Source organism: Miniopterus schreibersii (genome assembly GCF_964146895.1).
Source record: "Miniopterus schreibersii genome assembly, chromosome: 4".
NCBI lineage: Eukaryota > Metazoa > Chordata > Mammalia > Chiroptera > Miniopteridae > Miniopterus > Miniopterus schreibersii.
The window spans coordinates 85,168,802-85,196,305 of NC_138105.1; the positions used below are offsets into that span (position 1 = coordinate 85,168,802).

The 27,504-nt window shown below is 40.1% G+C and overlaps 2 protein-coding genes across 9 annotated transcripts in view; one reads left to right on the forward strand and one right to left on the reverse strand.

Moving 5' to 3' along the window:
- The window catches only part of GEMIN5 (gem nuclear organelle associated protein 5), a 34,261-nt gene extending 30,880 nt beyond the window's left edge, over positions 1-3,381 (reverse strand). For both annotated transcript variants that reach the window (XM_081137019.1, XM_081137018.1), the window contains exons 1-3: positions 3,110-3,381; positions 2,186-2,346; positions 1,323-1,504 (exon numbers count right to left, since the gene is read on the reverse strand). In XM_081137019.1, the coding sequence (XP_080993145.1) occupies positions 1,323-1,504; positions 2,186-2,346; positions 3,110-3,275 (509 nt within the window). In that variant the 5' untranslated portion in view covers positions 3,276-3,381. The remainder of the gene's footprint in view (positions 1-1,322; positions 1,505-2,185; positions 2,347-3,109) is intronic.
- A 20-nt stretch (positions 3,382-3,401) lies between these two features.
- On the forward strand, positions 3,402-26,245 carry MRPL22 (mitochondrial ribosomal protein L22). 7 transcript variants are annotated; one of them, XM_081137020.1, is made up of 7 exons: positions 4,880-4,942; positions 5,021-5,063; positions 13,281-13,416; positions 17,258-17,323; positions 18,114-18,191; positions 19,962-20,031; positions 25,949-26,245. In XM_081137020.1, exons 1-7 carry the CDS (start codon positions 4,915-4,917, stop codon positions 26,158-26,160), a joined length of 633 nt encoding a protein of 210 aa, XP_080993146.1. In that variant the 5' UTR covers positions 4,880-4,914; the 3' UTR covers positions 26,161-26,245. The 7 variants fall into 7 exon arrangements, with proteins under 7 accessions (XP_080993150.1, XP_080993146.1, XP_080993147.1 ...); XM_081137021.1 differs by having other exon boundaries at positions 4,883-4,942; positions 13,299-13,416; XM_081137024.1 differs by lacking the exons at positions 4,880-4,942; positions 5,021-5,063 and adding an exon at positions 3,402-3,564.
- The last annotated feature ends 1,259 nt before the right edge of the window (positions 26,246-27,504 follow it).

Below are 27,504 nucleotides of genomic sequence, written 5' to 3' on the forward strand. Positions count from 1 at the left end.
TGATTTAACCTTTTCTGACCCCTGCCTACCACCCTTTCTGCTCCCTCTTTCTAGCACCCTCACTGCAACAGTACTCCCACTGCACAGACTGCCGATCCACAGACCCCTTCCATTCTCACTGTTACCCCTTTAAAAAAACCCTCATCTCCTTGTCCCCCCTCTCTCAGGGGTATTTACTCCACAAAACCTCAAACCTGGCTGAATTCAACCATCTCCTTTCTCAACCAGTGTGAACAGTTGAAAGTCATGACCATGATCCTTAGCTTGGTGCTCAAAAGGGCCCACTGGGCCTCCAATTTCTCTAAGTTCATTTTCCTATTCTCTGAGATGATTGTTTTCATACCTTATTCCTGCACCCAGTCCCACCCCCACCTGAACTTGACTCCATCTCCTCTCTGACTTATGCCTTACTGAGAAAATCAGAAGCCATCAGAATGAAGCACCCTCCTCTTTCAACCAGATCTACAAGCCTACCTGTACCTAGTTCCATAGTCTCAGCTGTTCTTTCTGCTCTGATTTAGATCCAGTTCCCTCTTGGCTTCTCCACATCACTACTGTATTTACCATGGCTTACCCCTGCAACAAGCTCTCCCTTTTCTGCCTCATCTCCATCAGCATAAAAACATGCCCTTGTTGCCTTCCGGTTAACACTCTCTTGACCCCCAGATACCTCCTGGCTTCATGTCTATGTACATTTTTTTGGGTAACAAACTGAAAAAGTTGTCTCCATGTATACTTTACTACCTTATATTCCCCCTCCCTGTCTCTTGAATCCTGTCCTCCAACATCCTAATGCTAATCAAGTCTTCAAACCAGAGTGAATGGACATCTCTGGGAGAGAAGGAGAGTGGTGAGGGAAAGGGGGAGGCCCACTCAGGCGGCTTGTGTGAATCAACCTTTGTGATCAGTGAGGAGACAGATCCCAGTGCCAGGTCACTTTCCCAGTCTAGAGGGAGAGCTGAGGACCAGAGAGACAGAGCTGAGTCATTTGACTCTCTGGGAGTAAATGTTATATCCAAGGGCAAGAAAAGAGGGGAAAAAGGTGAAAGAGGACAGTTCTCACATTTGGAGGCTGACTGGAGAAATCAGGTATGAAGACTGATGAAACTACAGTATCATGGAAACCAAGGAATTAAAAACAGAGTGGAAGAGCTAGTAAGGATCTGGAGGTCACAGGACTAAATGATGCCAAGGTCTCGGGAGGTGGTTAACACCTGTAAATGGTTTCCTCTGAGGAATAAAGGGACAGAAGAAGGTAAAGCAAATGCAAAATATGATCATAAGCAAAAATAAGTGATCAGTACACATAGTACGGTACTTACCCAATGGCTACTAAATCTTCATGATGAGGTGAGCAAGTAAGACAGAAAATTGTCCTGGGTTCTATAAAGAGGTGCTGGCTGTCATTTCTGTTAAGCCAGTAACAGAAAACCACTCCTTTTTCATCTCCAGATACTACCAAGTCCTTTACTTGAGGAGACCAATGCAATGCTGATATTGTATGCTTTAAAACAAAACAAAAATAGATTTGCTTCTCCTTTGTCGGTGCTGAATTTTTACTTCGTTTTTAACCAGTGTAATACTAGGCACATTATAGGTACCTAATAAATACTGTTAGTACCACTTGTATAACAGGGCTATGCTAACCTAAAGCTAAGAGAATTTAGGTTACTGAGGATGAAAGAACCATTTAAAATAATTTCTTACTTTAACAGTTTAATGCAAAGTTCTTACTAGGATTAAGTATTTTTTTCTTTTCTCTCAAAGGGCAGGCACATCAAATAATCATCTGGTTTAGAAACAAGTTTCATCAGCGGTGTATTTCATGTGAAGAACCAGGCAGTAAATATTTTAGATTCCGTGGGCCACACTGTCTGTGTTGCAACTATTCAACTGTGTGGGTGTAGCGCTCAAGCAGCCAGTAGTTAAATTGTGGACAATACTCAAATGAATGACTGGCTATATAGTAAAACAATTTGCAAACACAGGCAGCAGTGTAGTTTGCTGACCTTTAGTTTATAAATATTGCCTCCCAAAAATGTTTCTTATAATATAGAATTTATCTAATTAATGAACACAATTGTAAAAGTTACCTTGCACAGATGAGCTAGCAAATCTATACTTCATACAAAAGAACCCTTGGCACAGATAGATAACAGTCCGAGAAACCAGTAAACCATGGTACCTGATGGAGTGCATGTTCTGTCACAACTGTTTTTGTCTCTACATCCCAGATTTTCACAGTCCCATCGTCGGAGCTGGTGGCACAAAGGTTGTATTGACCCGGGTGATGAGAAAACGTGAAGCCAGACACTCTTTCGGTGTGTCCCACCAACTCTCCTATGACTTCAAGCAAAATCAGATTCCAGGTTAAAGTGCTACCTAAGATTTGTGGCCGAATCATACTGCCATTAGGTGATGAGTGGGGTCTCACTTATCCCACGGTAAAACAAAAATATCCAGGGACTCACCTGGATATTTTGATTTCAATCAAAAACTCTTAAGTGCTGGTACTGGCTCTGCCACATGACTATAGACAAGTCATTTCATCTCCTTGAGCCTCAGCCCTCTCAACTATAAAATGCTGTTGATATTCCCAGATGTGCCTGGATCACAGGCTGAGGAGCAGCCCAAATGAAGAATGTAAGTGATCGTTTGGAGTAGAGTATCTGGCATGCCATATCCCAAGGTACAATCAAAACCTAGTTTGGAGCCTAAAAGCGCCCGGCTGCACTCATTCATCTTACAGAATTGAGTATCATGTATTTGTAGGATCTTGCTTAGGGCCTGTGTAGGCAGCCCCAACTCCGGGAAGGCTCCTAAGGGATCGCGCGCACTGGGTGGGGGAGGGGGCCACAGATGATAAAAAAGCCTGGGTCTAGGCAGGGGCAACTTTCTCGCCGGCGAGCAGCCCCACGCGAGCCGGCGGCAGGAGCTCGTCCGCGGCGCGGTGTAGCTCGGCGCTGGAGGTCGGGGTTGTGAGCGGACTCTCCCCCAGCCTGGGCCTCAGTTTCTCCATCTGTAGAGGCGGGTGGCTGGAGACGTAAACTCGGCGCCTCCGGGGAACGCAAGAAGGGCAGGAGAGGTGGGGGCAGGGATAGGGAGTTACCTCGAAATGGGGGCGTCCCGGGGATCGCGCCCGCGCTCGGGCCCACGCGGACAAGGAAGACCGAGGTCCGCGCCGCGAACCCGAACAGGCCCCCGGGCACAGCATCGCTGCATCGGGCGCAGTACCAGTTAGGGGAGGGCGGCAGCGTGCGCGGCTCCTGGCCCATGATCACGAGCCACAGGGAAGCGATGAGCAGCCACTGGGACGGACCGTTTGCAGTCCCACGCCGTAGCCGGGAAGGGGGCGGGGCCAGCCCGCAGCCCCGCCTCCCCGGGCCCGCCGCTACGGCGCGCGCGGAGGCCCAGGCGGCGCCGCGCGCTCGCTCGCGCCACCGCGGGGCGGGGAAGGGTGGGGTCGCGTTCGCCGCGCTCTGCCTCCCAGCCTGGCCCCGGGCACGGTCGGCCGCTGCCTGAGCCCAGCCCCGGGGCTAGACGTTCTCGCCGCCTACAGCCAAGGTACATGATTAACGGGTTAGACTGGCGGAGTCGTTTCCCGCACTGCCGGTTTATCCTCTGGCCCTGTTTGACGCTGTCCCGTGAAGTATTTTTTGAACGCTATGTGCCAGGTCACTTTGCTAGCTCTGGAGATGCTTTAAAACAGCGATTTTCAACTGGTGTGCAGAGGCAACAAGAATTTTAACAACATGCAATACCTGACTTTAGTCAGGAGCACTGATCTCTTTTAGATAGTCAAATAAAAAAAATGACAACAGCCAACACAGCAATAGCCGTTCGGTATGAATGAATCAAAATTATACCTATTTGTTTTTTGTCAGATTGGCAAAAAATGTATCTTTTGGTTTGCCGCAGAATTTTAGTAATTACTTTGTGTGCCATGAGATGAAAAAGGTTGAAAATCGCTGCTTTAAAGTTATCTGCAAGAAGCCAATTAACAGAAAGACAAAAGTCCCAATCAGAACTCAAAAAGGAAAGAGCTTGTGCTATTGGGTGGGAATTCTGGCCCGGGGTTCTTGGTAACTCGAGAAGCACCGGGTGACTCAATTTGATTGTCAAGTCTGTGAAAGTGTATGTGGTAAGTGCTGTGGAGGAAAAGGAATGGAAGTTTCCGTCCAACTCACACGTGCTAAAGCGCTCAGATTTCTGCACCTACACTCTCCTGCTCCTGTACTGCTTGTTTGCATTGGGTATCTGGCACTCCTGCCTGTTACCTAAGAGACTTTATTTAACCTATCCTAAATCCGTTTCTTTATTTGAAGAAGGAAGATGATAATCTATGCCTTGGATTGCTGTGCAGAATACTGAGATTTAGTGAAATGCCTGCTGGACATATATTGTAGCAAGTGCCCCATGATTATTAACTTATATCTCTTGTAGGTCATCTTGGAGATTAATAGGGATTTGGACATCATACTTTATATTTGAACAGTTTGTTTTATAAAAGAGCTTTCCACATGATCTCTAGTGATCTTAAAAATGCTGTAGGAATAATTATTCTGACTATTTTACTTGGCTAGAAAACTAAGGCCCACTCAGGTTAGGTGCCTTGTTCGCGGTCTTTGTTTTCCTAATCCTTTCAGACCTTTTGTGAGGTGAGGTTTCGTAATTTTTCTGGGTCCCGATGAATTTCCGGAAACTGACTAGTTTTCGGTCTTTGTTAAGTCATTCATTCCGGAGGAAGGTTGGGCGGACCACGCCTTAAGCGCCGGCCGCGCGCTGCAGTCTCCATGACAACACCGCTGGTGTAGGTACCGCGGTGTTTGGGGGGGGGGGAAAGCGGAGAATTGCGCATGCGTCTAGTCCTGACGGTGATTGAGCGCGGAGGCTTCCGTAGAGGGAGGGAGAAAGATGGCGGCGGCAATACTGGACCGTTTGGGTGAGGAGATAGTGGTTCAGGGGCAGTAGGAGGGAGTGGAGGTGGCAGTCTGAGTTGACGGCTGTGTTGCTGTTGCAGGTGCGTTATGGATGCAGAACCAGAGGGGGAAGCTGGCCTTGGGGTAAGTCGCCTCGGAGCTGCAGAAGGGCCCAAGGCCTCCTTCCCAGTCTGTGAGTTACTGCGAGCCTCTGTGCGGGACTCTGTTTTAGGCTCTGGGACTGTAGAGATGACAGCCAGAGGCCGCTTTGTCACCCCATCATTCCGCCGCCGTATGACATAGCCCTCAGGGGATCAGTCTTACCTGTTACCCAAGGGGTACCGTAAGTGTCGTTTCTGAGCAGTCTCTTCTGATCTTTCCCAACACGGTGAGACCCTCGCGACCTTGCCGCGTGCGCCCCGCTTTCCCCGTCTCCGCGCCGGGTACTTGCTTCCGCGAGCAGGGCCCTGTGGTAGGCAGCGCGGCTCGCGTCGTCCCCGATACTGTGTTAATCGCTTTCAGTGCGTGGTCTCATTCTCATAACGTCCTGTGTCGTGTATATACCCATTTTCCAGACAAAGAACTTGAAGCTCTCAGAAGTAAAAACTTGCCTAAGGTCCCTCGGTTATAGGAAGTTTTGAAGCTTTATACTGTACTCTCCAGAGCGTTTTTGACCTCTGGACCGAAGCATTCTTTAAGGTTAGGGAATGCAGCTGGGGTCAGGACTGGCAAGAAGCCTTTCCCGCTCCCTTCTTATGGCCCGTTTTTGCGGTACAGCGATTGATATTTGCGAGATTGATAATCTGATTGTAAATTTCCTGATCAGTACACTTCTTAGCCTTTATTTTGGCTTATAGGCTTTGGAGACAGATAAGTTGGGTGCAAATCTACTCTATAACTGTGTGATTTTGGGAAAGTTACTTATCCTTTCTAAGTTTCAGTTCTCATATACTGTGAGAGGAATACTAGTACCTACCTTGTAGATTTTTTAATGAGGATTAAATGAGAAAATGCATATGGAATGTTTAGTACAGTGCATGGCATATAATAATTCATCCTAAATTTTAACTGCCATCACTCTTTTTGTGATTATAAATTATTACTGAGCCCCCCCCCTTCAGGTTTTTGGGGTTTTTTTAGCTCTGCCCTAGGTTTTTGGTTCAAGGAGATGAAGACGTGGGCTAATGAAAATAGGGAGCACAGCCATTAGGATTTGTCTACACTTTACTTCCTTCGGTTACCTTCTATCACTCCGCTCCAGCCATGTAGATCAACTTACTTCTGAATATGTTGAGCATTTAGTTGTCTCTCGGCTTTTTCATGTTGTGCCCTCACTTCCTGTCTGTAACAGCAGTCCTACTCATTATTTAACCCCCTGTTCAAATATTTCACCTTCACCCCCACTGGTGTGGTTCAGTGGTTGAGCGTCCACCCATGCACCAAGAGATCACCATTCACCTCTGTCAGGCACACATGACTGGGTTACAGCTCCATCCTCAGCAGGGGGTGTGCAAGAGGCAGCCCATCGATTTTGTTGTTTGTCTCTCCTAATGTTTCTCTCTCTCCATTTCCCTTCCTCTCGCTCTCAAAATCAATAAAAACACTTTTTTTTTTTTTTTTAAGAAATGCCTGTTTTCCCACATTAATTTTTTAAAAAAATGCTTCACTTTTAGGAGGTTTTCTCAGGTCTCACTAAAAATGAAAGAAATTAATTTCTCCTTCCTTTTAGCATGTGTGCCTTGAATAGTTGCTTCATGTATATGTGTCTGAGCCCTTTATAGCTGTGAATCCTGGACAGTTAGGGTCAATTCTTGTTTCTCTTTGTAGCTCCAGCATAGGGTCTTGAACAAAGTAAAGATTTTGTTAATGTTTGTTGATTTAAATTGTCCTGCACTGATTTATACTGGGAGAATCTGAGCCAAGTAACTTAAGCAGTTTGGCTTCAGTCTTTTCATCTATGTCATACAAGATGATTGGGTTTTTCTAGATAATCTTTTTTTAAAAATGTATCTTTATTGATGTCAGAGAGAGGAAGAGAGAGGGAGAAAGAGAGAGAGAAACATCAATGATGAGAGACTGAGATGTATGTAGTTTAAAATTCTCCACAAGAAAAATCAAGTTGCAGATGTCATAAATTAGCAGTTTGGTGGAAAAAGGACTACAGCCATGTGATATACATATTTGAATAAACACTGGGCTGTAGAAGGTAGAGGTGGTCTCTGCCAGGGACAGATGTTATTTCCTAACATTTGCTGAACATCTCCAAGGCTCAGTTTCCTCATCTCAAAAAATGAGGATAACGTCTACGTTAGAGGATGGTCGCAAGAATGAAGAGAATTAGTAGTGAAATGTCTCTTATAGTGCCTGGCACTGTGGAGGTGTAGTGATGGGGATGGTAGGGCCATGAAGTTCTTTTAAAGGAATCAGATTTTATGCTGGAACCAATCAGAAACCACTTGAAGCTCTTAGATGAAGTTACATTTTTTATGTATCGCCGTACTTTTATAGAACAGTTGGCAAGAAGATAAGGAACTGAAACATAAATTAGCCTACTTTTCTGTTTAGTTAAGTTGCTCTTAAGAGACTTTTCCAAAGTAAAGGGTGAAAATTATCTCTGATTTTTGTTCAAGTCTGCTTTCAGTCTTCTGATAACGCGACCAGCAAGATTTGACAGCCACATTGATTTTGTGCTCTTTTAGTTAAATCTTACCCTGTGATCTGAGGGTTTGTGATTTCTTGCTTTTTAAGACAGTGGTTCTTAAATTTGAGTCACAGTCCCCTTTGAGAGTATGAGGAAAGCCACAAAGCCCCTTCCCAGAAAAATGCATCTTATAGTCATAGTTGTGTTTAATAATTTCATAATCCTCAATCTAGGAATCTCTGTACTTGGACATCTCAACTAAACATAAGCATTTGTTTGTGATGCATGAGGTGCTGTAACGCTAGCCATGCAGTGAGGACACAATCATGAGTAGTGCAGTACACGATAGAGTTTTCGGCAGTAGCTAGAAGACCTGGTTAGGGGAGGGTTGGTTTTCAGTTGGAAGACGTTGGAGTATATTTGTTTGCTGATGGGAGTGATCCAGTAGAGAGGAAAACATTGCTGATGGAAAGAGGGAAGAAAGACTTGCCAGAGCAATGTACTTGAGTAGGTGGAAAGAATGAGATCTAGGGAACAAGGGATGAGAGTGGTCCTAGCCAGGGTGTAGACAGCTCATGCATAATAACGAGAGAAAGCAGTATGTATGGGCATGGATTGCAGGTAGGTACATGAATGAGGTGGTGGGAGCTTGTGGAAATTTTCTTCCAATTGTTTGATTTTCTTAGCTAAGTAAGTAAGCATTGTTATCAGTTGAGATTGAGGGTGTGGGAGGAGATATGGGAGGTTTGACTAGCAAGAAGAGGTTATGATATTTGTTTGTAGGGGCTAGGAGAGGAAGTGGACAAGGGAATGCCAGGCAGCCTTAAGGGTCCACTTGGAGTTCATGAATAAAAATGTAAAATTTAGCCTGGCTGGACATGGCTCAGTGGTTGAGTGTTGACCTAGGATCCAGGAGATCTCGGTTCGGTTCCTGGTCAGGGCACATGCCCAGGTTGTGGGCTCGATACCCGATGGAGGACATGTAAGGAGGCAGTCGATCAATGATGACTCTCTCATCATTGATGTTTCTTTCTCTCTCTCTCTCTCTCCCTTCCTCTCTCCGAAATCAATAGAGATTTATTTAAAAAAAAAAAAAAAAAGTAAAAGTTAGCCCTGGCCAGTGTGGCTCAGCTGATTGGAGTGTTGTCTTGTACATCGAAAGGTCCCTGGTTCGATTCCCAGTCAGTGCACATACCCAGGTTTCAGGTTCGATCCCTGGTCAGGGTGTGTATGGGAGGCAGCTGATGGATGTTTCTCTCTCACATCGATGCCCCTCTCTTCCCCGCTCCCATCCTTTCTCTTGCTAAAATCAATTAAAAAAACAAAAATATATCCTCAGGTGAGAATTTTAAAAAGCATGTCAAATTTAGGCACTTAGTTATTAACCTTGGCTTACATAGTGAGAAAATCTGGCTTATTAACCATCCACATATGTATGACATAATAACAGGAACCTTTTGGAACAAAGAACTCATGCTCTGTTTTTGTTTGTTTGTTTTTTACTGTCACTTTAGCTAATAGTATCTTTCAGCTGGGGGTAATTTTGCCACCTAGGGGACATTTGCCAATGTCTGGAGACATTCATTTTTGTTTCTTGCAACTGTGGCAGGGTTTGTTACTGGCATCCAGGGGGTAGAGGTGAGGAATGCTACTAAACATCCTACAAGGCACAGGACAACCTTCTACAACAAAGACCCAAAATATCAGTAGTGCAGAGGTCGAGAAACTCTGATCACATCTTCATCCAAAGTTGCTGGAATTTCACTTTTTTTGTTTGCCAAACTGTTTACTTGTTTGATTGTCTGTGACTTTCACAAAGTAAGATTATATCGAGTTATGAGAATATGCATATCACTTCAGCCCTTTATTTTAGATTTTAAATGAGGCAAGAGGGAGGCTGTTCTTTTATTCAGTCTCAAGTGTAGGATAAACTTAATGTTATCAGAAGTAAATTTGGAACGAAGAATTTTTTACCTTGATGCATATAATTGCATGATACTCTCAAGATTGAGCCTGAGGCCAGTCTTGTCTTCACTTGGGAGTTGGGTATACCTTGTTCTGAATTTCAAAATGAACTTTGAATAATAAATATAAAGTATTAGTTCTTTCTTTCCATTGTGACTTTAGAAAGTTTCAGAGTCTTGTCTTATCTGAATTCTTAATTCAGTTGCTACTCTCTAGTGCCCGAAGACTATGGGTAAAATTTAAAAAGTGATACTTAAACTTAATCCTCAAGTATTGGTAAATAGGAAACATCAGAATACTGAGAGTAAGAAAATGCTTCATATGCTAGTTGCAGCCTCTCACCTGCTTTCTGCATGGCTCTGGCAGTCTCACCTTACTGCGGGCCACCTGTGTGTGTGTTGTGTGTATAAGCACTCTGGAGAGTTGGTTCACCTACTCGCCTTCACCCAATTTACAGAGACACAGTGAAGCTAACGGGATTTGGGATTCCTAGTAAATGAAAGGCTGTTATTAGTGATGATACTTGAATTTCAAAATGACAAAAATTGATCTTAGATGTCCTTCACTGTTTTGTTTTTTTTTAAAAAGGTTTAATTTATTTTGATTCTTTAGAATGCTAACAGTAAACTGGAGCTCTAGGCAGGCTTAAAATTTAATGTTCATCCTGGCCAGTGTGGCTCATTTGGGTTTGATTTCTGGTCAGGGCGTAAACCCAGGTTTCAGGTTTGAGCCCCTTTTGGGGTGCATACAGAAGGCACCCAATTGATGTTTCTCTCACATTGATGTTTCTTCCTCTTCCTTCCTCTCTCTAAAATCAATTAAAAAAGTTTTAATGTTTATTTAATGCCACTGTTTTTTAATTCCACCAACTTGAGAAAGTGACCCTTCTTCATAGGCTTTCTCGCATAAAAAGTCATAAAAGCCTCATTTGAATTAGTTTTATTTTCAGTTTTACCTCATGATTGCTTCATTTTATATTTTTAAACTTAGTGTTATTCTAACAGCTGGCCAGGAGAGGGCACGTAAGAACTCTGGATTTAATACACTTTCGAATTAAGTACTCAATTTGGAATAATAATTTAATTTGATTACAGTAGTTTTGTATTTACTTGATAATTCATTTTATGAACCATTTGAGACCTGAAAGTGTTATAGGTATTCAGAAAGCTTTGTCATTATTAATTCATAGTGTTTAATTTATTAAGCATCATATTTAATTCATCAAATGTGTATTGAGGATTGAGTGCAAGATACTGTGCTAAATATGGGGGATTACAATATTGTGACTTGTAAGAAATATATGTTTGGTCATTCAGATGACCAAACATATATTTCTCATGTGTATTTGGACTGGAGACAGAATTAAGGTTTGGAGAGACCCTAGAGATGACATAGTTCAATTCCTCTTTTCATAGATAAAGAAACTGAGGCCCAAAGAGGTGACAAACTTAGTATATCTGGAAGTTAATTACAACCTTGTGGAAATATAAATGATCATGACTATAAACATGAGAAAATTTGAAATTGTATAATATAAAGCTTACAGTTCACAGGATTTATTTTTTTGGAGAATGGGAGAGAATGAACTGTTCAGAGGGCCTAATTTAAAAGTAATACCAGCCATCAGTGTTTATCATCCAAACACTGTATGATACGGCACATTGATGATTAATCTACCCCAGCCGAGCAAAGTAGGTACTATTCTCAAAATTTATTGCACCCTATTAAGTGTCAGGTTAAGTATTTAACTTACAGTAACTCAGATGAGATTCTGAAGAAGGCTATGAAGTAATTACTATTATTACTCCTTTTACTGTTGAGAAAACAGATCTAGAAAGTTATGTGGCTTCCCCAAGGCGATTCATTAGTAAATTAGAGTTAGAATTTAGACCCAGGTCTGCTTGACTCCATAGTCTCTGTCCTCATCACCTGGTTTATAGTTTCATTAGGAAATCCTGCCCTCTAACATCATACATCCCAGTTTTGTGCTTTTCATTTAAAACATTGGAACCTAAATGTGGATGGCAAAGGTATGGATTTTGTCAGGTACTTTTGTCAGGCGCTGCTCTTAATGTTATGATGTAAAATGGTTACTTGAGATAGGAGAAATGAGCACCTAGGAGAAGAATCCATTTTAAAAATTCTTTAGCCTGGATGGTTTGAGGGCTAAAAACAAAGGCATTGCCAAGCGTATCATCCAGTTGCATATATTGTGTGAGAATCTGCCAAGTACAACAACTTTGAATATTGAAGTCTGGGTTAAATATTTACTCATTACCTACCCATCTGCCAGATGTTGTCCTTGGTGCTAGAACACAAAGGCTGTTAGACTTGTTCCTAGAAATTTCAGACCTGTACCCTTACTACAGGAACTCCTTGTACCACTGCCCGTTTACTATGTACAGTTGTCCGGCTCATTGCCGCATGGCTGGCGAGAGCAGCGGACTGAGACAGTGGGGGAACGGTTGTCTGGGAGGTGGACTAGGTGATGTTTCATACTGAGGTGACATTGGAGGTGGAACTTTACAAGGGTAAGTATTTCATTCAGGAGGCAGTAAGGGAGGAGAAAACAATATAGCACAAGGGCAGCGGTATGCAAGTACATGCGTTGTTCAGGGAGCGAAGACGGCCTGTGGGGCTAGGCCGTGAAGTGAAGAAGCTGAAAGGCCTGGTTGGAGCTTGGCTATGAAAAAGGCCTGTGTGTCTTGCTGAGGAGGTCAGCCTCTATATTATAAGCAGTAGGGAAACACCAGAGGTTGTCGTGTTACTTGGATATACCCAGACATACAAAAGTCGACAATATGATGAACGCCCATGAACCCATCACCCAGCTTCAGCAATTGTTAACACATGGCTAATCTTATTTTATCTATAGCCTCTACCCTCCCATCATATTTTGAAACAGATCCCAGCCACTATATTATTTCATCCATGAATATTTCACTATGTATCTCATTAAGAATCAAGTGTCCATTTAATGTTCAGATTTCCAAAGGTTAAGTAGCTGTCATTCTTTTGAAGTGATAGTAGTCCACACATTGAAATTAATGATCTCCCTTAAGTCTTTAGCTTGTAGGTTCTTTATTCAGCTCTCTTTTTTCCCCATTCGAGTTTACCTGTTGAAGAAAATGGGTGTTTGTCTTGTAGAGTTTTGTACAGCTTGGATTTTGCTGAGTGTATTCTCCTGATGTTTGATAAGTTCCCCTGGTTTGTATTTCCTGTGTTGAATCTAGAGGCTTGATCAATTCAGGTTCATTTTTTTGTGGAAAGACTACTTCATGGATGGTGGGTGGTATGCTTTTTGATTAGGAAACACATCATGCCAACTTTATCCGTTAATTTCCTAGTGATTATAAAATGATGTTATTTGTCTTTTTACCCAACAAAGTTGAGGAAATCCACATGTCAGATCAGGGGTCCATTATGTCTTTAAATCTGCTTTAGGACTTTAAATCTGCTGACGTATACTACAGACTCAATATTTATTGGCCAGTGAGAGCAAGAGATGATGGGTGAATATCTGTTTCACCCAAGTCAAGTAAGTCAAATAATACAAGCTATTAACTTTTCACTCTCTTTAGCCTTCAATCAACTAGCTCTTTGTGCTATTTTATATAAAAGCAGTCTCTATTAATGAATATGTCTAGAATGTTTCCACTCGTGATCCTTAAATAGTTTCTGCCAGAGAGGAACCAATACGGTTCAGAAGGTGCATAGGCTCTGCAGAAAGATTCTAAGTGTCTGTTGTTTTACAGGCTTCTTTCATCTTGCAGTATTTTACCCCAATCACACATCCATGCAAGTGCTTCTCTTGACATTTCTCGAAAATGGGAGAAGAAGAATAAAATTGTTTACCCTCCACAACTGCCTGGAGAACCTCGGAGACCAGCAGTAAGTTTTGATAAAGCACTCTCACTCTTATGTGGATTTATTATGCCATGTTAAGGAAAGAAAAAATTATACAACAGTTGGCATGATCCTTTAATTGATAAAGAAAATATACTAGATTTATCTCTTTGGAAGTTTAAAAAGATTGTACTTGTTGTATCTATTTGCTTGTCTTACTTCACCTCCTGGATAGGGGCCTTAACTCTAAAATTAAACTGATAGTTTGAGACTTACTGAATTTTTTTAAAATATATTTTTTATTGATTTCAGAGAGAGGAAGGGAGAATTTTGATTTCAAGAGGCTTGCTAATGAATTCTTGGTAGTGGAGCATGAAGAATTGGCTAGAATGACTTAAACCATTGGCCTCTATTTAAATCATATATGGTTTTTCAATGTTTTATATTTGAATGTAGACACACTTGGTTGTTTTACACAAATGTTTGAACCTAAGGTTTGAATTTAATTGAGTTTTATCTTTAGCTGCTCAGAATTCTTTTACCCTCTTCAAATTGCTTGTGATTGCTCTTGTCTGAGATATGACTAATTTCCAGCTTAATGTAAACTTGCTGTGGAATACATTTACATCTGTTTAGAAGTTTAAGCAAGTAGTGATAGCATAAACAAGACAGGAACATTTGAATCCTTAGGAAAATAAACTGTGGTAAGTACTTTAGAAGTAGAATTACTGTGTTAATTATAAATCATTCAGCTCAGCAAACATCTTTTAAAGGCCTTTGGGATTTAAGGCTCCTGGATAATCAATATCGCCTAAGTATTGTCATTTGCTTAGTTTTTATATGAACTTGACAGCATACATTTTATTAAGATTCAATTGCTGTCTAAGTATTGGTCTGAATTAGTACAGTTTTATGTTTTATTTTTCTTATTTAAGGGAGTTAATTTATTGATTTGAAGAATTCCCATCTAATTGGGAAATATGAGGAGAAAGAGATGCTAATAGTTGAAACAAATTTTTAATTTTCATATTTTATCATGCCATCAGAACTTAAAAATTAGATTTGTAACAGCATCTGTACTATTAAGTATTTTTTTCTCTTTATTTAAAAAATTGTTTTTTCCATCACCATTTATACCCTCCTAGATACAAACAATGGTAGACCCATTTTTGCTCCACCCTATATATCAAAACTGTTTTAAAAACCATTCCTATAAGAGCCATATTTTATTGATAAAAAGTTATACTTATCCATTACTAATGTGGATTCCCATAGGCTCTTATAAGGACTTTTAGTAGGTGACACTTTTTCATCATTTGAGTTATATGCATTTAAAAATAAGTTAACTTCTTTAAAAGTTCCAGGCTTTGATGTTTCATAATTTAGACTTACTTTTACTTCATTGGATAACTATTTTGTGTATTATATCTTAACTTTACCTCATTTACCATATAGGTTAGTTAATAGCAGTGATACTTAACCAGGCCTCCTGACCTCCAACTTTTCCACTTTATTTGCCATGATAGGTTTATACTGAGACTTTGGTTTATCGTCAGAAAATATCCTTAGGCATTGCACCTGCCTAAAGTAAATGTTGAGCTTTTTAGTTTTAGAAAACTATGGTTGAATAACTTTCTCCTTTTTTATAAACTCTTGATTCCTTTTTTCCCATGCCCTTCCCATGCCAGGATTACAGTATCTTTTTTACAAAATGTAAAGATAATTATATACAATTCAGGTTTAAAGATAGCCTACCATGGGATACCAAGAATTGAAATGTTTTTATATAAAAGATTTTTTTGAGTGTATTAATTTTTGCAGATTAATATGACCAGTCATGACAGTTCTTCTTTCCTCTCCCGTGCTCCCCAGGACACTTTATTGCTGAAATGTAATTAGGGTATTGCTACAGTTTTCAGCCTGTTAGCTTCCATTGCAACTGAAATGAAATCTGCTACAGATCAAAAGATGGCCACTTGAGAAAACTCTGCTATTTCTAAGGCATTTGAAAATCTCCTGCAGGAGTCAGAATGTTAGAAAATTCTGAGGTCTCCTTGCTGTTGCTTGCCTTGACAAATATTTCCTAAATTTTTTAAAGTGGCAGTATGTAGTTACTGGTTTATAGGTTTCATAATTTAGACCTACTTTTTGCTTCATTTGAATAACTGTTTTGCACGTTATATCCTAACAACTTTACCTCATTTACTGTATTGGTTAGTTAATAGCAAATAGTAGTAGAAAGATTTTGGGTTTTAGAGTCAGAAGGGGAACTTTGAAAATACATCTGCCAGACATTGTATTAGGAACTTTGCATACTTCCCTGTACGGCACTTTAGCTTCTAGCTTTTTCTCTCACAAGCTTTGCGGTCTTAGACAAGTCGATTGATTACTCTGATTTCACTTTGTAAAAGGATTATAAAATGTTTCCTCTTCCAACTCATAGAGTTGGATCAAATGAAATAATGGGCTTGATAATTGCTTTATGAACTATAAATTATTTAATGGGTGATTGATTTTAAAAGAATTAAATAGAATATACCTACCACTATAGATAGAAGATAACAAAAGCTAACATTTACTAAGATTTTGCCATGTGCTAGGCAGTGTAAAGTGCTTTTTAAGCATAAGTTACTTTATTTAATCCTTACTTACAGTTTTATGAGGTAGGTAGTATCTTCATTTTAAAGAAGGAGAACTTTAGGCAGAGAGAGATTAAGTAGCTTGGGCTCTGTAGATAATAAGTGGTAGAGCTAGGATTCCAAGCCAGGCAGTCTGATTTTTGATCAAACACTTAGAATTTTGGCTTTCCTACGAAAACCATTATTTCGTCCATTTTGCAGTTGTTCTCTTCACCAACAGAAACTCTTTTCTTCTTCTTGTGCCTTTTCTTGTTTTCTTTTTAAAAAATATATATATCTTTATTGATTTCAGAGAGAGGGAGGGAGAGGGAGAGAGACGGAAACATCAATGATGAGAGAGTCATTGATCGGCTGCCGCCTGCACACCCCTGCTGGGGATTGAGCCCGCAACCCGGGCATGTGCCCTGACCAGGAACCAAACCGAGATCTCCTGGATCCTAGGTCGATGCTCGACTGCTGGGCCATGCCCGGCTGGGCTTTCTTTTCTTCTTTTAGCCAGCTAAATGTTTAAAATACTTTCACTTAAATCTTTTTTTTTTTTTTTTTTAAATATATCTTTATTGATTTCAGAGAGAGGAAAGGAGAGGAAGAGAGAGAGATAGAAACATCAATGATGAGAGAGTCATTGATCGAGCCCACAACCGGGGCATGTGCCCTGACCGGGAATCGAACCCCGATCGCCTGGATCCCAGGTCGATGCTCAACCGCTGAGCCATGCCCGGCCGGGCTCATTTAAATCTTTTACCATTCCTCTGGATAAAAATATAGCAAATATTGGCACAAACTAGCCATTTTTTAGTTTCTGTATTTCTCTTAGTAATTTTTTTTAATAGTGAGACTTTGGAAAATATATAACTTTGTGAAGGGAAAAATAATCTGCAAATTCTTAATAATGTTTTTATTTCTTACGGCACCATTTTCATTAGGCATAGAAAGTCAAAACTTCATTAACAGCATTTTACTGCCTTTTTTTTTAATCCTTACTCGAGGATATTTTTTCCATGGCTTTTCAGAGAGAGTGGAAGGGGGAGAGAGAGAGAGAAACACTGCTGTGGGAGAGACAGTTGCCTCCCACACGCCCCTCGACCGAGGGCCTGCAACCAAGGTACATGCCCTTGGCTGGAATTGAACCTGGGACCCTTCAGTCCGCAGGCCTGCACTCTAACCACTGAGCCAAACTGGCTAGGCTGTTACTGTCATTTTGATAAAAACTTGCTAAAGTTGTTTTTTTTTTTTCTATTTGTAAGGAAATCTACCATTGTCGAAGACAAATAAAGTACAGCAAAGACAAGATGTGGTATTTGGCAAAATTGGTAAGCTAAAATGACTCTTACCACGTAATACTTAAAGAAGCTAAGCTATGACTTTCCCCCGGGATTTGAAAACTCAAAGAAATTTGCCCCAGTTTCTCTAATAAGAAGTGAGGAGTATAATTGCTTGTTCAGACAGTTGGTAGGTAGTCCAAAAATGATTGCTCAAAGGTGAGTGATTTTGCTTAATTTTTACCTTTCTTCTGAGAAACTGTTACATTGGATACATAGATATTTAGAACAACGGCATCAGGAATCTGGCTATAACCAGAGAATCCAGAAAGCAAGTTTACTCACCTGGAAGTGTTGATTCAATCTGTTTCAAAATGGTTGCTTTCTAAGTTTTTTCCTCAGGAAAGTGAAATTTAGGTATGAGAGGAGACAAAAGCAGCAAATATACATGTAATATACTTGTCCTGTCAGAAAAAGAGATGCCTTTAATGCCTAGGGTGGGCTTGGCCAACCATGATCTCTCTGTGTCATGTCTGCTCTCCTAGTACTATTGAAACTATTAACAGTCTAGGTTTTATGGTTAACATGTTTAAGCTTGATTTTGACTGAAAGAAAGTGGCATCCCTTCTGAAACTTCTTTTGCCTGCATTTAGTTAGCTATTTTAATTTAAATCTCCCCCCCCCAGTTTTCTTGAGATTTAATTGACTTAAAACTACTTGACTCTTTTTAAAAGTTATTTAGATTTAGAAGTTATTTAGATTTGCTTTTCATTGAAAAGGGAACATTGACTTTGTAAGTTAATTTGTTTATCTTCTCTTGTATGTCACCCTTTAATTCTAGATTCGAGGAATGTCCATTGACCAAGCTTTGGCTCAATTGGAATTCAGTGACAAAAAAGGAGCCCAGATAATTAAAGAGGTAAACTAAGATTTGAGGTGAGGGGGTGTTTTAGTAAGCTCAACCTGAATTCTGAATTTGGTGTAGTTTCTATAATACAGATTTAGGGTGCTCTGTTTCATTAATGTCCTTATACCTTCGGAATGTCATGTGCTTTAAGCATTTTTTCCTGAGATGCTTTTATCTGCACCAGATATTTATATTTAAAGTGATAAATCTTATTTTTAATGATTTGGGGCTTGATATATTTTTTAGAAGTTTTTTTTTTTTTTTGTCAATTCCACTCTGAGAGTTAATGATTTTATAACTGGTTGAGTAGAAAGAGCATTGGACTGGGACTCCGGAGACTTGGAGTCCTAGTCCTTTCTCTGATATTTCTGTTGGGACCAGACACTTAATCTATCTGGTCCCATTTTTCTTATTTGTAACTTAGGTGGGGTTGGGTGAGGTGATCTTTAAAGACCCAGCTCTAAATGTAGCTGATTCACTATGTATAAACGTGCTGATGGTAATTGTGGTAACTTGTTTCAAAAAGCTGGGTTGAGTATATCTGGGGGTATCAGCAGCATTATTTTCTATACTTCAGTTAAGTCTCCCACCTAAAGTCAGATCTTATCTTTTCAGTTTAATAGGTGAATAGTTAAGATTGATGGATTCAGACTTCTAAGAGGTTCCATTGTAATGCCTATATTTAATTCAATTAAGAATGCGGTTACTAAGCATCTCTTGTGTACCCAGCCTTGTGCTATATTCTTTATCTAAAGGAGTGGAAGATCTGGTTTCTGCTATTTCTGACAAGAATTGTCCTGTTTTAGAAAAATGTGCTCTGAAGGAAGTTAACTTAATTCAAAATATCTATGGAGTTTAAATGTAAAAATTATTTTTTATAATGCTTTAAAAAATGTTTTTATTTTATTTATTTATTTTTAGAAATATATCTTTATTGATTTCAGAGAGAGGAAGGGAGAGGGAGAGAGAGAGATAGAAACATCAATGATGAGAGAGTGGTCATTGATCGGCTGCCTTCTGCATGCCCTGGACGGGATCGAGCCTACAACCCGGGCATGTGCCCTGACTGGGAATCAAACCGTGATCTGCTGGATCCTAGGTTGACACTTAACCACTGAGCCACGCCTGGCCTTGCATTTTTATTGATTTTCAGAGAGAGAGGAAGGGAGAGAGGGAGACAGAAACATGGATGAGAAGCTTCATTGATTAGCTGCCTCCTGCATGCCCCCTACTGGGGATCAAGCCCTCAACCCGAGCATGTACCCTGACAGGGAATCGAACCAGTGACCCTTTGGTTCCTGGGTTGATGCTCAGGCACTGAACCACACCAGCTGAGCTAAATGTAATAATTCTTAAAGGATATTTTCAAGTATGGTTTTCTCTACTTGTCTGATGTTCTTAATGGTTACTGTGGATCTGAAGTTAAAGTATTTTCAATAAGATTTAGCTCTTGAGCTTCTTAAACTTTTTGACAAGTCTGAGACTCAAAGACATGATATAACCAAGAATACTGCTGCCAGGGCTGCTATCTGCTGCTTCACAGCTTACACACTCCACTCAACAGCTAGCTGGATGGACTGTCCTCGCATTTGCAGTTCTTTCTGAGAAAGGAAAGCTCCCTGTATCCTTTCCCTTAGTACTGTTATCTGATATTCTTCTTTAAATTGACCGAAGTGGAGGTGCGTGATTAGCAGTCAGAGAGAGAACAACAAGAAATGAGAAGTTTAATTTCGTTCTGGTTCAGGGTCAGCCATGTGAGCACCTTTCTTTTCCTTGTTTAAGATTCTTTTAGAAGCACAAGACATGGCGGTGAGAGACCACAATGTGGAGTTCAGATCCAACTTATACATAGGTAAGCTCTTAAAATTTTTAGTGTTGGAGATTGTCTTCTCATAGCAACACCAGGTTCTTTATCTAACAACAGTCTTTGATATCTAATTACTTAGGACTGGGTTTGCCCGTGAAAATTGCTGGTAATAGCTGTTCAGCCTTCAGCATGCTAATGTTAACCTATTGTAAATGGTAATGACCTTACTGCTTTATTGTTACCTGTTCTGTAATGAGACTGAGATTATGAAACTATTGCCAGTAATTACTGAATAATGGATACCAAGGTGTATATAGAGTGATCCTTAAATCATAATAAAACTAAGAAAGAACAACTGATTTTGTTTTAAATGAAATATTTGTCAACCCGAAGGAGTTAAATAAAAGGATCATAGGTGGACTTAAAAAACATCTTTATTTATAATGTGCCAAGCCAGGTACCTTACCCATAAGAGGTGTCCTGTAGGTTAACCTTGTAATTACCAGAGTGGAAAATCTGTTGAATTGTAAAAGCCGAGGGGCCTTGGGAGACTCAGATGACCTAGATGTGTTAGTTTCCCTTTGGTGTTACATCCTGACGCGCTGTCTCTGGTTTTGCATGCTTGTTCCACATCAGATTACACTCATGTGAGTGAAATGCTTTGGGAGGCATTTGTACAAAGTGTGAGGGATTTTTTTTTGGTAGTGTACTTTCACACAGCTCTTTTTCCAGGAAGAGATCAACGTTTATTACAGAGTTCTCTTCTTACCCCCTCCCAACACCACAGTAAAGTGGAGTAGTAGCTGGAGTTAATGTTTTTCTCTCACTTCAGCAGCAGTTACTCCTAACTTCAGCAGTTTTGTAATCAAACAAAGATGTTGATGTCAAAGCAAAATTTTCTCCATCTGCCAAACCTATATATAAGAAGGATTATTTTATCAAAGCTATTTTAAATTCAAGATATCGGGAACTGCTACTCTTCAAATAGAAAAAAGGCTGAACCATTATGGGGGAATTTAGTTGTATCTTATAATTTTTCAACAGTTAGAGTAAAAAAAATTGTCTAAATTCCACTATGTCACATAACCTGTGTCTTAGTGGAGATACTTATTCTGGTTCAGTTGAAATCTCACCTCAGCCCATGTGGAATTGGTGCCGCACCCACACCTACTTCTGAAATTCAAATGAGTGAAGATTTTCAGTTGAAATATTTTATTTTAAAGGTGAAACTTGTATAACTAAATATATTCTGATATATGCATGGATACAGAGGAAATCAGTGTGACAACTCAGAAGATACAGGACCGCAGTAGTTAATCATAAGCGTTTTCTTCTGGGAGCAGCATGAATAAATAATGCTGGGAGGGCCCAGAATTATTGGACAAGATGAAATGGATGAAGAGTGAGACTGTTTGCTTAAAACCTTGGTGACCTTTCCTGCACTACGGCTGAACATCAAATCAAATTTAATTAATTTTTTTCAATTTCATAGGAGTGTGTGGGCTTCTTAGCTGATAGCACTTTGTAATGGAATTCAGATACAAATGACATAGAATTTGTCTTTAAATCCACTTTAATAATTGTAGTAGAGACAGATAGGGTGAGGAGGTTAATCCTTTCCCCCCAAATGAATGAGTAAAGTCCATTGCTGCCACTGAGCAAAAATAAACGTAACCAATCCTACGTGAATGGGCCTTCAGTTCATTGGTCTCCTTATGCACATTTCTGCTGAAAAATCTCTGCCCCACCTGCACCCTCTTTTCATCTAGCTCCGTGTAAAAATCTTATGAGTAGAGCTGGTAGTTTGGATTTGTCTTATAATTTTAAAAATTTATTTGCTAAGTATTTTGTTGCCTAATTCCATTATGAATGAAAAAGAGATAAGTATGCTTGGGAAGATGAAGTATCTTACCATGACGTATCAGACATTTTATCTCTGTATTTGCCAAACTTCCCTGGTAAGCATCATCTGAGAAATACAGATTTCCAGGCCTCACCACAGACTCATTGGATCTGAAACCCTAGGGGAGAGGCCTGGTAAGTACCCTAGTGATTCTTACCGATAAAATGTGGGGAATGGGTTTTATTGTATTTTTGGAAAAGGCCTAGACATTTTACTCCATAGACTTCTTTTATGATTTGAAAGACTAGCTACTTATTGGCTCCCATTTCATGTCGGCGGTGGCCCTTTCATCACCTGAGATAAGGATGGGTGTTTAAAGGAAGTGCTTTGTGGTCGCATATGTTCTCATTATACAGTAATTCCTTCAAATGCCTGTCATCAGTCTAAAGCTAATACCTGGTGTTGCAGGACCACAGACTTTGAAAGTTCATTTCCCTTTCAAACTTATAATGATGACTGATGACACTGTGAATAGCCTTAACAAGTGGACATGGACTAATAAAATGTCACTGCTTAGTGATTCATAGCATCTAAAGTGATTCACTAGAGAAAGTGATCGACCGACTTTGTAAATCAGTCTTCTGGGCTAAGAGTGATGAAGTGGGGAGGGGAGGGTTTCTAATGTTAAAATGTCAAGGTTCTCATTTACCTAAATGCTAGTGATAGGAAGTATTGACATTATTTTAAATGGTTTCTCTTGGGCATTACCTTTAGAAGGTTGTTCCCACTTTTGAGATGTCTTAGTGTTTTTTCATTTATTCAAAAAGTACTTGAGTACCTTCCATGTGCACACCTGTATGTCTCAATAGCAGGTCACATTTAGCACGCCATCTAGTTCTTTGGCGGCAGTAGCCCTTTGGAAGGATACATGAATTGTTCATCTGAGTTGGAACAGAACGGTGTACACTATTAGTATTATATGTCTTAGAAAACTTTGAAACTTATTTTAGAATTTTAGTAGACTTACCAGAGATGTCTGTATTGAAAAATATGATATTAATTAGCAGGGGATGTATTTTTAAATCACTTCTGTTTCTTGTGGAGCATGAATTTCTGGGGTAGTACAAAAGGAGTAAAAGTTTGGTTGAAGAAGTGACTTTACAGGGGAAACATAAACACTTGTACAAGATAGCATATGGTTTGCGACCAAAAAGAGTACTATAGATAAATGGTATTAAAGCAGAGAAGAAGAGGTCAGTATGGGTTAGAATAGTCATGGAGAGTGTCTAGAAAAATTTTACTTTGAAGATAGGTTTTTAGGGGTCTGAAAAGAAGATTGTCACACTAAGGTAACCACATAAGCAAAGACAGATAGGTTGGAATGAGCAGCAATTGTGTGGTACTGTGAGTAGAATAGTGTGAAGGAAGTAGAGGGCTGACCTAGAGTAGACGGAACTGAAAGGGTGGATTGGGCCTTGGTGCCAGAGAGGCAGGCTGTGGCATTGGTTAAAACCGTATCAAAGAGGAACCATAGGAAGTTTTTGGGTAAGAGGTTTATGTTAGTAAGGCAATGTTTTGAGACTACTAACTGTAAGCAGTGGTTTTGAAATTGTGCTGTGGGGCCTTCAGGGATGAGGCCTGGGCAAACAGAAGGGCCCCTCGACATCTTTGTCACTGCTGTATCCTTGGAGACCAAAATAGAGCCTGGCACCCAGTAGGAACTCAGAAATGTTTGACGGGTGAATGAATGGTACAGTTTTGGATCTCTTCCCACTCATATTTCAATTGGAACAGACCCATGCGACAGTGGGCTTCTATGTATTGTTCCATTTTAATTGAAATGGTTCCATACAAACGCACTTTGAAACCCTTAGCATGCAGAATTGGGGTAGGAGACTGGAGGAGGGGAGACCAGAAACCAGTTTGGAATCTGCGCTCTAGGTCCCGCTTTCAGTCAGACCTCAGAGTGGCTGTGTTGCATATTCCCATTACTACAGCATATTGAAGAACCCTCATGTTTCACAATAATCAGTGTTTTTGTTTTGACATAAAAAAGATAGGCAGGTGATATTTTATGGCGTGAGCATGAAATCATGACTGGCATTTAGCAGGTACTGAGCATTTACTCTTCTGTGTTTCGGGGAAGATGGAAGGAAGATGGTAGTTGACAGACCCTGACGGTGTTGATCCCTGTGCTGTGATACGTTGTGTAGTGCTGCACTGTTAGCTAGTTTTGGTGTTTCTCTCATGGAGCAGTGTTCCTTATCGTCAGAGCATTTGGAAACTGGTGCTCAAATTGGATAGAGTAGCAATTTTGAATAGATGCAGCCATCATGTTTGTTAGGTGCCCTGTAGAAGTTTTCTACTCTTCCCAGTGTCACTGTTCTTATTGGTAGGTTTTCTCCTGACAGGTGGATCCAGGGAACCTCTGACACTTCATTATAAAGTGATAATGCTGCTTTCTCTTTGGAAATTCTTTTAAAAATGTTTTTATTGAGTTGTAATTGACATACAACATTATATTAGTTTCAGATATACAACATTCAGTATTTGTGTATATTGTGAAATGATCACCACAGTAAGTTCTACTTAACAATTCACCATACATAGATACAGAGGGTTTTTTCAGATGATGAGAGCTTTTAAGATCTACTCACTTAGCAACTTTCAATTATGTAATACAGTATTATTAACTGTAGTTGCCATGCTGTACATTGCATCCCCATGACTTATTTATATAATAACTGGAAGCTTGTAGTTTTTGACCACCTTAGAAATTCTTAAACTCATTTCTTTAATGCCCAGTAGATGGAGCGGATATAAGGGCAGTAGCTCTCATCTCACTGAGACCCTAGGCAGTTTTCTTAATCACTTTATCCTTAGCTTTCTCTTTGGCAAAGTGAGGATGCTCGTGCTGAGACCCATTTTATGAGGGTTGTAGTTAGAAAGTTGCCAAGTACATATTTTCATATAGTCCCTGTACTGATAAAGTTATATCACAGTAAGAATATACAAATGGAGAGTCTTGAAGTGGATTAATTTGTTATGTAGTCTACAGATTTTGCCTTTTTAAAATGCGTATTAAATTAACTAAAAAAGTAACTAATAAATTCAGAAAATAGCAGAAGGTAATTACTCTGATTAACTGTGGGTGAACAGATTTCTTCTTATGGATTATTTAAAAGATTTCTTCAGATTTTATAAGGTCAAACTTTAACATGCAGAATGGGGAATGGGAGGTGAGGGGGCAGTTGTAATACAGGAGTTCCTAAAACTGTCTGGGAATCAGAATGAGGGGTGGGAGTGGTGGTGTTTACTCAGAACATAATTTCCAAGGCCCACCTCAAATGTACTAAATTAGAATCTCCAGGCATGGGGGTCTTAGCATCAGAATTTAAAATATGTTCCCTAGGTTAGTTTGATGTAGCTAGTCCAAGAACAGCATTTGAGAACCATTGGTTCCAAGAGCTCCTCCTCACAATTAGAATAAAGTAAAAACTTACCTCATCCTACAGGGCTGTATGTAATCTTGCCTTCATCTCTTATCTCTCCCTTGTTTGTACCACTCTTAGCCTTACTGTGCTTTAGCGGATTGGTGTTTCTGTTCTAAAACAAGCCAAGCACATTCCCACCACAGGGTCCCTTCGCACTTGCTGTTCCCTCTGCCTAGAACACCTTGACCCTAGATGTTTGCATGGATGATTCATTCTGGTCTTAGATCAAATGTCTTCCTCAAGGATGCCCCTTGACACCCCAAATCTGAAGTTGGCCCCCAACACCCCATCAGTCTCTGTCACATCACTTTTATTCATAGCTCCTGTCACTAACTGAAACGATCATGCTTATTTTCTGTCTCCTCTATAATGTACACTGCCTGGAGGCAGGGTCCTTGCTAGTCTCGTTCACTCTTGTTTCTCCCGACACTAGAATAGAGCCTGATCCTTAGTAAGTACTCAGGAGATACTTGTTTTTAGATGGGTCTGCTCTAGCCAGCCATCCAGAAAGCTTGTGTAGTTTTAGAATACAGTCAAGGAAAGGACAGAAGTTGCTCAACTGTTTGAACTAGAGTCTTGTGAGTATAGTAATTTCCTATAATTCTCTTTTTTATTCCCTGTCTAGCTGAGTCCACCTCAGGGCGAGGCCAGTACCTGAAACGCATTCGATACCATGGCAGAGGTCGCTTTGGGATCATGGAGAAGGTTTATTGCCATTATTTTGTGAAGTTGGTAGAAGGCCCTCCACCTCCACTCGAGGCACCAAAGACAGCAGTCGCCCACGCCAAAGAGTATATTCAGGAGCTTCGAAACCGGACCATCATTCACACTCTGTGATGGGGAATTCAGACTCCACAGTGTATATAGTTTGCCATTTATTTCCTAAAAAGAAACAATAATTAAAGACAAAAGCTTTTTATGACTTGTAATTGAATTATTGAAATACGAAGTGCAACTGCCAGTTTTGTATGAGTATGAGGTTGCCCATCTTTCTGAGCCTCTGGATATATTTTGTGCATTTGTGACTCAAAAGGGGAAGTCAGCGTTAAATATAATAACAGACTATATTTCACTAGGCTTTTTTGAGTACCTTTCGAAGGGAATGTTAACTTTCCAACTAGTGCCCTGCAGGTGGAAGTTTTGATACTGGACTTGAGTAAATTACAGGATAAGGAGGCCTGTCTTTATTTCCCTGTTTTCCTTTGGGAATGGGGGAGGGAGTGGTGGAGGTGGGCATAGCTGCATGTTGTTTCATTGCAGTATTTTAGGGCATTCTGTGGTTCTGTTATTACTTTCACTGTTGGTATAGGCCAGTGGGGGAGAGAGATTTTCTTTTTCTGTTTGAGTAGTAACTTGAAACTACAGGAGCTTATTAGATATATTTAATATGAAACTCCAAAACCCTTTAACTCAGGAAGTTTTCTTCCAGATATTAATAAAGTCTGCTTTCCTGTCTCCTGCTAACAATGCTTTCTAATGCTTGGATATCTTGTTTAGGATTGATTCATTTTTCAGAGCGAATTCAATTACAGAGGGAGGAATTGAAGCAATCTCAGCATTGCGCTCTAAAATAAGGCAGTAGGTGGTGCTCATTTACCTCTTTTTAGCAGAAAATTGTTAGTATTAGATTGGTGTTCAGTACTACCTGGTTCTCACTGATACACTTGTTTTCATTAACAAGAAGCTACTCTGTCCACAGCCCTAGTTCGATGTTTCTCAGACTTTTGTATGCAGAAGAAGAATCTGGGTGTTGGCTTGTTAATGCAGATTTCTGGGTTTTGCTCCAGTGATTCTGATTCACTTGTTCCAGAGTTCAATGTTTTAAGGAAGCACTTCAGGTGATTGTGCTATAGGGGACCACACTTTGAGAACACTCCTCTAATCGAATGAGGAATGTTTTTTTAGTGCCATGTTTTAAGATGACATTAATCATAGCTACTATTTACTGGAACCTCATTATTTGCCAAGTTCTGCTAGTATTATTTTACATGATCTTCATGACATCCTGCAAACGTACATATTGTTTTGACACTTTATAAAGGAAGAAACCAAAGCACACAAAATTGGAATAATTGTCTCAAGTTCACAGAGTTTGTCAGTATTGGAGCTATGATTTATTTTTTATTTTTATTTTTTAAATATATCTTTATTGATTTCAGAGAAAGGAAAGAAGAGGGAGAG

Coding starts and splice junctions, on each gene's coding strand:
- MRPL22 (XM_081137020.1), top strand. CDS start 4,915: ATGGCGGCGGCAATACTGGACCGTTTGG. Junction 5,064..13,280: donor AGGGGGAAGCTGGCCTTGGG/GTAAGTCGCCTC, acceptor GTTGTTTTACAG/GCTTCTTTCATCTTGCAGTA. Junction 18,192..19,961: donor GAGCCCAGATAATTAAAGAG/GTAAACTAAGAT, acceptor TCCTTGTTTAAG/ATTCTTTTAGAAGCACAAGA.